The following is a 12537-nucleotide window of genomic DNA, read 5'->3' as shown; positions in this document are numbered from 1 at the left end:
AAAGTTTAACGGCTGATGAGAGATTATGGGGTGTTTGTCGATGTAAGGACTTCCCACGGAGCGGGACATCACGCAGCGCTTCCAGGTGACGTCGTCTGGCTGTTTCGAGCTGAAATCATCCTAATTTAAGGCTCTGTTGACCCAGGACGTCGTGAGAGAACAGAGAAGATTCAGAAGAGGCCGGCATGAGGAGTTTATGCGGACATTCCACTGTTTAAGGTCATTTTGTAATGAAAGAACGTGCGCGCAAATTCGCCGAATCGTTTTCGTGACGACGCTGCAAATCTGTGTGCGCCACGACAGGAAAAACACCTCGATGTTGAAAACCATTTGTAAAATTCAGGCGGCTTTTGATGGCTTTCAACAAGTGAGTATCTGAGAAATTGTTTAACAGCTTGGGCATGTTCCAACTTGTCCGTTAAGGTTTCCAACGGAGGTGTTTTTCCTGTCGCGACCCCCCCACGGTCAGGTCCGGCCCGACATACGACTCTGCCTGCACGTTCTTTCATTACAAAATGACCTTTAACAGTGGAATGTCCGCATAAACTCCTCATGCCGATTTCTTCTGAAAGTTCTCTGTTCTCTGACGACTTACTGGGTCAACAGAGCCTGAAATGTGGAATTTTTTCAACTTGAAACGGCGAGATGCTGCCGCCTCGAAGCGCAGATCGCCGTCAGGTGCCATGGGCCGTCCTTACGGCGACACTACCAGACCAAAATCTCTCATCAGCCGTTAAAATTTTCAACGAAAACCAGCTGAATTTATCGAATGGTGTCCACTCAGTTGTGCCTTACAGTTTTGAAAAAAATTTTATCAAACAAAGCAGCAGTCTCTGAGCCATTCCTACACAATGAAAAAAATCGACGAGAGGGTGGGCCACTTCTCACTCAAAGACTGCCCACAAGCGAATGACGTAACCGACAGGCATGAAAAAACTCTCGCATGCCCACGAGGGTTCAAGCATGTCTGATGTAATCACACGTGATTCAAATCCATATGGTTTTTTAAAAAAATAATAAGGTCAGACACTTTTCTAATAGACCTCGTACAATGATTTTTTGGGTGGTGACTATTTCAAAGTGTATTGAGGACTTAATATTTTTTCTTTCAAGAAAGTAATCCTAGTATGTACTTCGTACATACTTTTTTTACATTTTAAAATTAGTTAAAGTAATTACCATTTCTTTAGTTATTTACTATTACTAATATACCAATTTACTGTAACTGGGTGAATAACAGTGCACCTCTGCTAATTTTCCTAAGCATCTGTTTCCTGGCCGTGTTCAGTGCACCTCCTCACCATTTAATACAGGGGTGCCTAAGTTCGGTCCTCGAGATCTACCTTCCTGACACTCTGAGCTGTCTCCCTGTTCCAACACACTTGAATCCAATGAAAGACTTGTTAGCAGGCTTTTAATGAGTCTTTCATTGGATTCAGGTGTGTTGGAACAGGGAGACAGCTCAGAGTGTCAGGAAGGTATATCTCGAGGACCGAACTTGGGAACTCCTGATTTACTAAGTCTCCCCCCAACCACAGGTTGGAGCCTCAGGTGCATCTCTGAGTAACTTCAGGCAGGTGAACTCTTTTTGGTATCTACTTCATTTTTTTGTGCTTGGCAAGAAAACTGTACACTGAATTGTGGACTTCCATAACTGTGAGCCAAGAAGCATAGCATGAGCTACCAGTACCAGAGCGTACTTATTCTACTTGGTTTCAGCCTTTGCACAATGCAAGTCAGCGGCATCGCTAACCGCAGCCAGGTGAACTCTTCTTGATACCTTGGATTTTTTTTTTTTTTCTGTTTGTAGCTTGAAATTCGGATGCAGCACAGCATTTTCCCATTGGACATTTGGCCAGAGTGTGCTCAGAGTGTCCCTCATGGCTCACAGACTGGACTACCGGGCGCAGTCACAGTGCTTCTCAAGACATTTCACATAGAAATAAAGCCTTGTTGCCATCCTTTATTTGTGCACTGTCTGGCTGAAATGCCTTAAAGTACTAATCCCCAGCAAACACATTAAATATATATTTACATCATAGCAAGAGCAATGAAAATAGTACATGGCGGGGTGGGAGTAGCATCACGATGGTGTCTCCACACTATGAATTAGTCAGCCATCATCATCTGCTCAACCCTAGTTGTCATGTGGTTTGCCAAGCCTACAAGTCACATGAGTGGGTAACATGAGATTTCAAAACAGGTTCAGTGTGTCCATGGAGACGCTCCCAGATCACACAAGGTCAAGATCCATTCCTCCTGTGCCAGTCATCTTTCTCCGTTTTAGAAACATTTCTCAATGTAAGGCTATACTCTTACAGAAACATCAAATTTAATCATATTGAATGTAGAGTAAAATGTGAGAGATAATGCACCTAATCCTTGCTAAAAGAATTAACCTTGAACCAAACCAGTTTGATTGGATCAGTACTAGTAAGGACTTTAAGAAATACAAGAGGGTACAGTTTAAAGTCTTAGTATACCTCCCCAGAAGTAGACCTTCCAGGGTAAACAGAAATTCTGCAGGGCAAAAAGTCAGTTTCAATGTTCTTTAGCAGGGGCCCAATGTGAATGTTGCTTTCCCCCCCTTTTATCCTCCTGATTCTCTTGACTTGACTGTGACTGATCCCATCATGACTGATGACTGAATCACAAACAAAAGGCCAGCAGGCAGGGCTCATACTTTCTTGGGTTGGGTTAATTTATCTGTCAAGATCCTGGATTAATGCATGCTGTGAAAACATAATATACGAGGTCTATTAGATAATAAACCGACCCTTTTATTTTTTTTTTAACTATATGGATTTGAATGACGTACGATTACACCAATCATGCTTGAACCCTTGTGCGCATGCGTGAGTTTTTTCACGCGTGTCGGTGACGTCATTTCCCTGTGAGCAGGCCTTGAGTGAGATGTGGTCCCGCCCTCTCGGCTGAATTCCTTTGTTTCACACGCTGCTCAAGACAGCGCGTGTTGCTTTATCAAAATTTTTGGACCTGTGAGGAATATCCGAGTGGACACTATTCAAGAAATTAAGATGGTTTTCGGTGAAAAGTTTAACGGCTGATGAGAGATTATGGGGTGTTTCTGTCGGTGTAAGGACTTCCCACGGAGCGGGACGTCGTGCAGCGCCTCCAGGCGCCGTCGTCGGCCGGTTTCAACCTGAAAACATCCTAATTTAAGGCTTAATTCACCCAGGACGTCGTGAGAGAACAGAGAAGATTCAGAAGAGGCTGGCATGAGGACTTTATGCGGACATTCCACTGTTTAAGGACATTTTTTAATGAAAGACGTGCGCGCAAATTCGCTGAGTCGTTTTCGTGACGACTCTGCAAATCTGTGTGCGCCGCGACAGGAAAAACACCTCCGTGTTGAAATCATTAGTAAAATTCAGGTGGCTTTTGATGGCTTTCAACAAGTGAGTAACTGAGAAATTGTTTAACAGCTTGGGCATGTTCCAACTTCAATCAATCAATCAATCAATTTTATTTATATAGCGCCAAATCACAACAAACAGTTGCCCCAAGGCGCTTTATATTGTAAGGCAAGGCCATACAATAATTACGTAAAAACCCCAAAGGTCAAAACGACCCCCTGTGAGCAAGCACTTGGTGACAGTGGGAAGGAAAAACTCCCTTTAACAGGAAGAAACCTCCAGCAGAACCAGGCTCAGGGAGGGGCAGTCTTCTGCTGGGACTGGTTGGGGCTGAGGGAGAGAACCAGGAAAAAGACATGCTGTGGAGGGGAGCAGAGATCGGTCACTAATGATTAAATGCAGAGTGGTGCATACAGAGCAAAAGGAGAAAGAAACACTCAGTGCATCATGGGAACCCCCCAGCAGTCTAAGTCTATAGCAGCATAACTAAGGGATGGTTCAGGGTCACCTGATCCAGCCCTAACTATAAGCTTTAGCAAAAGGAAAGTTTTAAGCCTAATCTTAAAAGTAGAGAGGGTGTCTGTCTCCCTGATCCGAATTGGGTTCCACAGGAGAGGAGCCTGAAAGCTGAAGGCTCTGCCTCCCATTCTACTCTTACAAACCCTAGGAACTACAAGTAACCCTGCAGTCTGACAGCGAAGCGCTCTATTGGGGTGATATGGTACTATGAGGTCCCTAAGATAAGATGGGACCTGATTATTCAAAACCTTATAAGTAAGAAGAAGAATTTTAAATTCTATTCTAGAATTAACAGGAAGCCAATGAAGAGAGGCCAATATGGGTGAGATATGCTCTCTCCTTCTAGTCCCTGTCAGTACTCTAGCTGCAGCATTTTGAATTAACTGAAGGCTTTTCAGGGATCTTTTAGGACAACCTGATAATAATGAATTACAATAGTCCAGCCTAGAGGAAATAAATGCATGAATTAGTTTTTCAGCATCACTCTGAGACAAGACCTTTCTGATTTTAGAGATATTGCGTAAATGCAAAAAAGCAGTCCTACATATTTGTTTAATATGCGCTTTGAATGACATATCCTGATCAAAAATGACTCCAAGATTTGTCACAGTATTACTAGAGGTCAGGGTAATGCCATCCAGAGTAAGGATCTGGTTGGACACCATGTTTCTAAGATTTGTGGGAGCCAAGTACAATAACTTCAGTTTTATCTGAGTTTAAAAGCAGGAAATTAGAGGTCATCCATGTCTTTATGTCTGTAAGACAATCCTGCAGTTTAGCTAATTGGTGTGTGTCCTCTGGCTTCATGGATAGATAAAGCTGGGTATCATCTGCGTAACAATGAAAATTTAAGCAATGCCATCTAATAATACTGCCTAAGGGAAGCATGTATAAAGTGAATAAAATTGGTCTTAGCACAGAACCTTGTGGAACTCCATAATTAACCTTAGTCTGTGAAGAAGATTCCCCATTTACATGAACAAATTGTAATCTATCAGACAAATATGATTCAAACCACCGCAGCGCAGTACCTTTAATACCTATGGGATGCTCTAATCTGTGTAATAAAATTTTATGGTCAACAGTATCAAAAGCAGCACTGAGGTCTAACAGAACAAGCACAGAGATGAGTCCACTGTCTGAGGCCATAAGAAGATCATTTGTAACCTTCACTAATGCTGTTTCTGTACTATGATGAATTCTAAAACCCGACTGAAACTCTTCAAATAGACCATTCCTCTGCAGATGATCAGTTAGCTGTTTTAGATAGGAATGAAAAGAACAGAAGGTAATAAATGTAGAGGAAAGCATGTAGAAGACAAATTTCAATTCAGCTTATTTAGTTTTTATAACACCAATCACAACAAGGCTGCCTCAAGGCGCTTCACACATGTAAGGTCAAACCTTACCAACCCCTAGAGCAAGCACACAGGCTTACACACACAGGAAATCATTTTAGTGTGTGTGTGTGGGGGGGGCGGAGTCAGTATTTGTTCTACTGGGTTACAGTATTTAGACTGAAGGAGGTAATTAACCGTGGCCTTGGATTTTCTGATCTTACTGCAAACTGGAAGCAAGCATGTGCTTTAAACGGGTGCGACAATTTACCCAAACTGACTCCAACAATGGACTCAAACTGACCCAGACTGACTCCAACGATGGACTCAAACTGACCCAGACTGACTCCAACGATGGACTCAAACTGACCCAAATATGACTAAATGAAGTACTTTTTTTATTTTCGGAAATGCACTCTGTTCTCAAAATTGAAAGCAAACGGCATTCACCTTTGCAGATGTACAGTGGGACGCACTGCTGTCTCGTCAGGGCTCGTAACATCAGATATCAAAGTTTAGAGTCTGTTGAATGCCCCCACCAAAAAAAATGACAGGACTCACATCCCTTGTCTGTCTGAAGAGACAGCGGGGGGGGGGGGGGGGGGGGGCAGAGAGAGAGAGAGAGAGAGAGAGAGTGCTGTCTATTTTTTTCAAGACCTGCCATTTCTCTTTTCTGGATTTAAAAAAAAAATCCAGTTTATGAACTGAAATCATGTAAGCCATGTGTTTGTGATTATCAGATTATTGAATGCCCTTTGCTTTCAATGTATCGTTTTGAGAACGGAGCGCATTTACGAAAATAAATAAAAGTACTCCATTTAGTCATATTTGGGTCAGTCTGGGTCAGTCTGAGTCAGTCGGAGTCAGTTTGGGTCAGTTTGGGTAAATCGTCGCACACCTTTAAACAAACAAAATGTGTTCCTGTGAGGTGAATAAAGGGCAGATATTTGGGTAGCAAAGATGGTACAGTATGTGGTAATATTTCCAACAATCGCCACATGAACAACAGCTCAAATGATGGAGAAAAAGGGAAGAAAATGACACGTCCCTAAGAATCGGCAACAAATTTTGACAACCCCCCCCCCAAAAAACATACTTGAACCCTAAGCCTTTAATTTGCACTGACATGAGTAGATGCTGCTGTAAGCCGTCACCTCCTGCATCATGACAGTGAAAATGTACCACATACAGGGATGCTGATACACAGCAGCTGTAGTACTCGTATGCATTTTACAATGCTAACAATTGGCAATTCTTCCCACTTTAGTAAACACTCAAAGGCCCAGAATATCGTAAAATACCAAGCACACTGCACCTGTAGAACTGTGAGCCAATGTTTAAACGTACACTGGACAAACCCTCCACTACATCACCCGTACGTTTTCTGAAGAGCTGGTTTGATGCTCAAATGAGGCAGTTCCAACAAAAGCTAATGTCGATGGAAAAACAGAGCAGGCGGCTTCGATAAGGACAAAACAATTGTTGAAGCTGACCTACAACATCAAAACAAGATGTATGAGGTCAACAACATAACACAGAAAACAGATCACGTAAACTCACTTATGTCTGGTTTTGGCACTTGTACAATATGGAGATTTACAAATGATAGAAGCCCACAAACGGTTCATAAAGAGCAGGTTGTAAGTGTTTTGACTTATCTGATGCTGTACATACAATGTGGTTCACCTCCAAAATGCATTCAAGTCTTCCATTTGACATTATCCATCTTAAAGGGACATTTGATCAAAGCGGGTTACTTCCCTAACCAACACTGGTACCCATCCAGAGCTTGTTGGACTGAAACAATGCAGATGAAACGTCACATCTTGTCCTGTTCAAGGACACACAGGTAGACTGAGGCACAAACCCTTTTTGTACTTTAAGTATGAAATGACTGTGACACGCATCCTTAACTTGAGGCAGATGAGCGTCTACAACTCCCCCCAGACAGAACGCCAGTCTGACACAAGTTACTTCAAAGAGTTACAGCTGGGTGGACGAGAGACCAAGCTATGAATCCTGGGGAAACGCACCGGCACAAACGGGCCTCAGGGCCTGAATAGTGCTTACTTCTCATCAGTGTTGTGCTCTTTTACTTTAAAGAATTTGTGACTAAAATAGTGTATAACCTCTGTTTATTTTTTCATTTACTACAGCAATTAGCTTGCTACTTGTAGCCCAACACCTGTCCCACTGAGCTGCCTGCTCTGCTGATAAATAGTTTTAAAAATCAGTGATCTAATTCTGTTATCATGTATTATTATTATTATTATTATTATTATTATTAAGGTGCTCCAAAAACTACATCCTGCTTTTGAAAGTGAAAGATTTTGGGATGTTAGAATACAGAATAATGACCAGTAATGACTTTTATGACCCATAATCTCAAAGAACAGTCATCAGATTCAGTGATCTCAACATTTTGCGCAGGGAATTATGGGTTATGTCAAACAGCAAATCAAATCAAATCAATTTTATTTATATAACGCCAAATCACAACAAACAGTTGCCCCAAGGCGCCTTATATTGTAAGGCAAAGCCATACAATAATTACAGAAAAACCCCAACGGTCAAAACGACCCCCTGTGAGCAAGCACTTGGCGACAGTGGGAAGGAAAATCTCCCTTTTAACAGGAAGAAACCTCCAGCAGAACCAGGCTCAGGGAGGGGCAGTCTTCTGCTTGGTCCGCACCGACTACAGGGGCCTGGCTAGCTGTAGAATTTTCCACGGTGCGGAGCCGAGTCTCCAATTCGCCCAGCCTGGCTACGAATAAGCTACACTTATTACAAGTACCATTATTGCTAAAGGAGGCTGAGGAATAACTAAACATTTCACACCCAGAGCAGAAAAGTGCAGGAGAGACAGGAGAAGCCGCCATGCTAAATCGGCTAAGAGCTAGTAGCTGCGCTAAGCTAGCGGATTCCTAAAAACACACAAAGTGAATAATGTGTAAATAATTTAGAGGTGATTCAGCAGAAGGAGTGCTTTAGTTAAGGCACGTGAAGATTACACTGTGAAACAAATCGTTATCTAGTTAAAGATAACTAGATAACTAGATAACAAATCATTATCTAGTTAACTAGATCAATCTAACTGCGCAGATTAAACAGCTAACAGATACAGAAAAACACAGCTGTGCTCCGGAACAGGAAGTGATACAATACCGCAGTGAGAGCCAACCACCAGTAGAGGCAAGCAAGAGTGAGATAAATAAACAGCAGATAAATAACCTGTTCAAAACGTGGTTGGTAGCCCAATCCTAGCGTCAGCATAGCTGGAGTTTTATGTGAGACAACCTCAAAATCTGCAGGGAGAGAAAAAAACCCTGCTTTAAACTAAAGGTTTAGCAGCTACCTTTCCAGCTGCCGGAACAATAATCTTTTTTTCTGGGTCGTGTCACATGACCGCATTTAGAGTGGTCATGTGATCAATTACCTTTTCACACTTGACAGAAACACCTAAACCCAACAAGAACACTGTCTCACACCACTGCCAGTAAAATTCACTCTAGAAAAATAGACCAAGTCTAGAAACACAACCACTAGGTGAACTAAAGGCCTGTAAGTTTTTTTTTTTTTTTTTTTTTTAAATCGTACCGGCATTTCATCCACATGGAAGCAGCATTTTTGGAGCCCCAAATGCTACTTTTCAAAACAGGTCCCAGAGTGGATGAATCTGAAAATGCCACCTTTGCATTTCCCTGTGTACAACCAAGATGCAACTTTTGGGAAACAACGCTATCATAGCTACACTGCTCTAACCTTAGCCTTAACCCCAGCCACAAGATGTCATGTCTTTCTCTGTCAGGTGTCTCAAACACTGCGTCTGAAATGCTCCCATTATATCAGCACATTTGGACACAATTCCCAGTCCACATTCTCTTGTAGTTTAGTCAATTCATAATCCAGTGTGTCGAAGCAGATGTTTGACTTAGTATGTGCATGCTTCGTGTGTATGTAGATATTTCTCAAAAAAGTGCCGTGTATACAGAACACTTTTTGAAAATGTCAAAGAAAAAGATCATGTGTGTTTCTGTGTGTAGAAGGCCTAAAAAGGAGGAGTAACAGGAAGACAGAGATCAGGAATGAGAAGAACAGTAGTAGTCATTGATCATTATTATCACTTTACCGGGACATTTCTAGGCCGGTATTGTAGATTTACATTGACGCTACCTGGCTATACCCGCCCGCTGTGCGTAAACAAATGACGTCATAGCGCGTGCAGCCCAAGAACTGTCCACAGAGGGGAAAAAAAAACTGTCCGCAGAGGAAAAGATGAACAGGTGAGAAGTGTGTTTTGGTCCCAATATGGATATTCCGGATGATTTTCTCATGGATAGTACGACAATGAACAGCAGCTAAAGCAGCCAGCTTGATGAGGACGCACTGCCGAATTTGGAGAGCAGCGCGCGCCAGCCAACACTACAAAGGTTAAGTGAGCCCACTTTTTATGTACGCGTTACGTGTTGTGTATCTCAGTAAAAAGTGATAATAATGCAAATAACATGCTGTTGTCGTGCAGTATGCATTTTCTGAGTCCCTTCCGTTCACGCCCAGTCGCCCAAAATGACAGATATTCCCCCTCGTCTAACTGGGGCGAATATCTGTCATTTTGGGTGACTGGGCGTGAACGTCGGGCCTCTGAAAATGCATATCGCCCTCCAAAAGCATGTTACTGTATTAGTATGTCTGGATTTATATTGTGTATTTATACTGCAAACTGTTTTTTACTTTCAAGTTTGATACTGTGTGCTTCTTACCCTGTGTACTGCTATACAATGTTGCTTGAACCTCAATTTCCCTGAGGGAGTCTTCCCAAGGGATCAATAAAGTTCTATCTAATCTAAAGCTTTTTATGAGACTTAAATCCATATCTGACACACTCACTGGACCAGTCTGGCGAGGGGGCGTGGAGGGCAGCAGATCCTTTCGATTTAAAGCAACAAAGTTAACAAGTTGTTACATCACCTCTGGGACTGCCAGGTATTATTCACCACAAAGTGGAATTATCCGTTTTAACCAATGACCCAGATTAGCTCACTGAAAATGTGTATAATAACTATAGGCCACCTTTAAAGGAAGATTCCACATCCTATTGTCATTAACCGGGGCTCTGCTGAGAACAGATCAAGGATCATTTAGGTTCCCCGGACCCCAGTTTGACTACCACTGACTGTGAGCACATCGAAAGGTAAAGACAAAAGGCATTAGCGAGGGGACAAACTGCTGGGTGAAAGGGAGATTCGTTTTATAATAAACCCGCAGTACAGGATAAAGAGTAGGGGAGAAAATGCCCAAAATAAAAAATACAGCAGGCGCGTCGCCCAACTCGGCTAATCCATATTTATGCTACCTTTATAAATCCGGGTTTCAGCGCGATTCTCAACATAAATCGTCATTTTCTCCACCAAAAAACGTACCTGGTCAAGAGGGAGGTTGATAATTTCACTGATTGGCTGCAACAGAGTGGATCCAGTGCACGACGCTGTCGTTTGGGTAGCCATGTCCGGCAAATAAAATCCTTTCTCTCCTTCCACAGGCTTCACTTCACCGTCCTCTGCTGCTGCGGCGGCGATAAATACACCAACTGACCGACCAACACACCAACCGCTGCTGCTGCTGCTGCAACGGGCTCAACAACGATTGTCATCCACGGCACACATCCACCAAAGAGCAGTGAGGCGAGGAGAGAGGTTCACTCCCACCTACTACCGCTTTCGTCTGATACCCGCTGGTTAGCTCAAATGTAGCTCCCAGCACTTCGTGTTCTTTCGGTGTATTTTAATTCTTTTACGGCTAAATATTTAGCGTATCATTGGCCTTATAACGTTTTAGGTTTTAGCAGCGTATTATCGTCGTAAATATAAAAGTTACAATGCGTCACAACTTTAGTATTTAGCGTCTCCTTACTGCATTGTGATATTTCAGGCACCCCCCCTCCCCAAATAACATTTTCTTTCCCATTAATGGTAGAAGGTAAATATAGTGTACCTTATACCAAATCAGAAGTGATTGTTGCTAGAGGTGGGCGATACTGGGAATTTTGGTATTGATCTGATACCAAGGTTAATACAGGCGCAGTATCGCCAATATCGCTACCGATACCAATACTTTTTCATAATTAAGCTTCATAGATCCAAAGGATCTAAAAGACCTAGGATAGAATTTCGCCAAACACTGTACGTGACAACAAAATACTTTATTATCACAATTAACATTTTGTTTAAAAAAATATCACTCAACACAACTTAAAACAAAATCTCCTGAGATAGAGGGCTGACAAACCACAATACAACAAAATTAACACACCACAACAAATACTGTAAACAGTTTCAAACTTACAAGTCGAACAATACAATTAAATAATACAAAAAATAAGGAATTTCTTCTCTTCAGTGCACTTCTTTACATTGTTTCTTAAATAGTGTAAAAAAATAGAACTTAAAGCAAATTAAAACAATCTTCTGAGTTTAGACAGCTGACAAACCACCACAGAGAAAAACTAACACACCACAACAAATATTGTAAACAGTTTCAAACTTGTTCTTTTTTTTTCAAGTCGAACAATACCAGAAAATATTACAAAGAATAAGGAATTTCCTCCCTTCAGTGAACTTCTGGGTTTAAACAAAATAAAAACATTAAGTGAAAAATAAATAAAGTATAAATAAAGAAAGAAAGAGCAATGCTCTTACAGACAGAGAGTAGAATTTGATGAATCTGCGTGCGCAGCAGTCACTGCGTGCGGGAGAGAAAAAAGCTTGACTATCGATCTTTTTACACGAGGATCGTTAAATATCAATACCAGCGTTGGTATCGATATTAACAATATTAGGATCGATCTGCCCACCTCTAATTGTTGCATTACTGTAATTCATATATTTGTTCCACACCATGTGTGAATCTGGCCATTTCTGGAAGGGTGCTTCACGATTCCAGCATCCTAACAAGGCTGTAAGATAAGGTATTTATTAGTCCTGCACGGGGAAATTTGTAATATCACAACAGCAGTAAACCTGTTTATCTTAAAGGTAACCTGAACTCTGGGTTAGGTGAAGGAGGGTTACCCCCAGTCCCACTTCATGCCTTGGGCTGACTTCTCCTGTATCCACCATAAATGGTTAAGGATTATTTTTTCTGAAATGCATAAAAACTTTGGAAATTTGAAGAAGATTTCCATTTCTGTATCACAGCTTTGTGTACTTCTAGCACAGCAGCAGAATTCTGAAATAGTCCTGGTTCAGCTTGAGATTCTGCCGAGGGCGTCTCTTCCTCTCTCCTCTATCTCTGCTCCAACCTTCAAG

The 12537-nt window shown here is 41.9% G+C and overlaps 1 protein-coding gene across 1 annotated transcript in view; it reads right to left on the bottom strand.

Annotated features, from left to right (window-relative positions):
• Positions 1–10958, bottom strand: part of mboat2a (membrane bound O-acyltransferase domain containing 2a) — a 147032-nt gene extending 136074 nt beyond the window's left edge. Inside the window, exon 1 of the mRNA XM_034195294.1 lies at positions 10654–10958. Coding sequence (XP_034051185.1) covers positions 10654–10737 — 84 coding nt within the window. The 5' untranslated portion in view covers positions 10738–10958. The remainder of the gene's footprint in view (positions 1–10653) is intronic.
• Positions 10959–12537: the final 1579 nt, after the last annotated feature.

This window comes from Thalassophryne amazonica, chromosome 19 (genome assembly GCF_902500255.1).
Source record: "Thalassophryne amazonica chromosome 19, fThaAma1.1, whole genome shotgun sequence".
Classification (NCBI taxonomy): domain Eukaryota; kingdom Metazoa; phylum Chordata; class Actinopteri; order Batrachoidiformes; family Batrachoididae; genus Thalassophryne; species Thalassophryne amazonica.
Note: the sequence above shows the minus strand (reverse complement) of the source record. Positions and strands in the feature narration are given on the sequence as shown.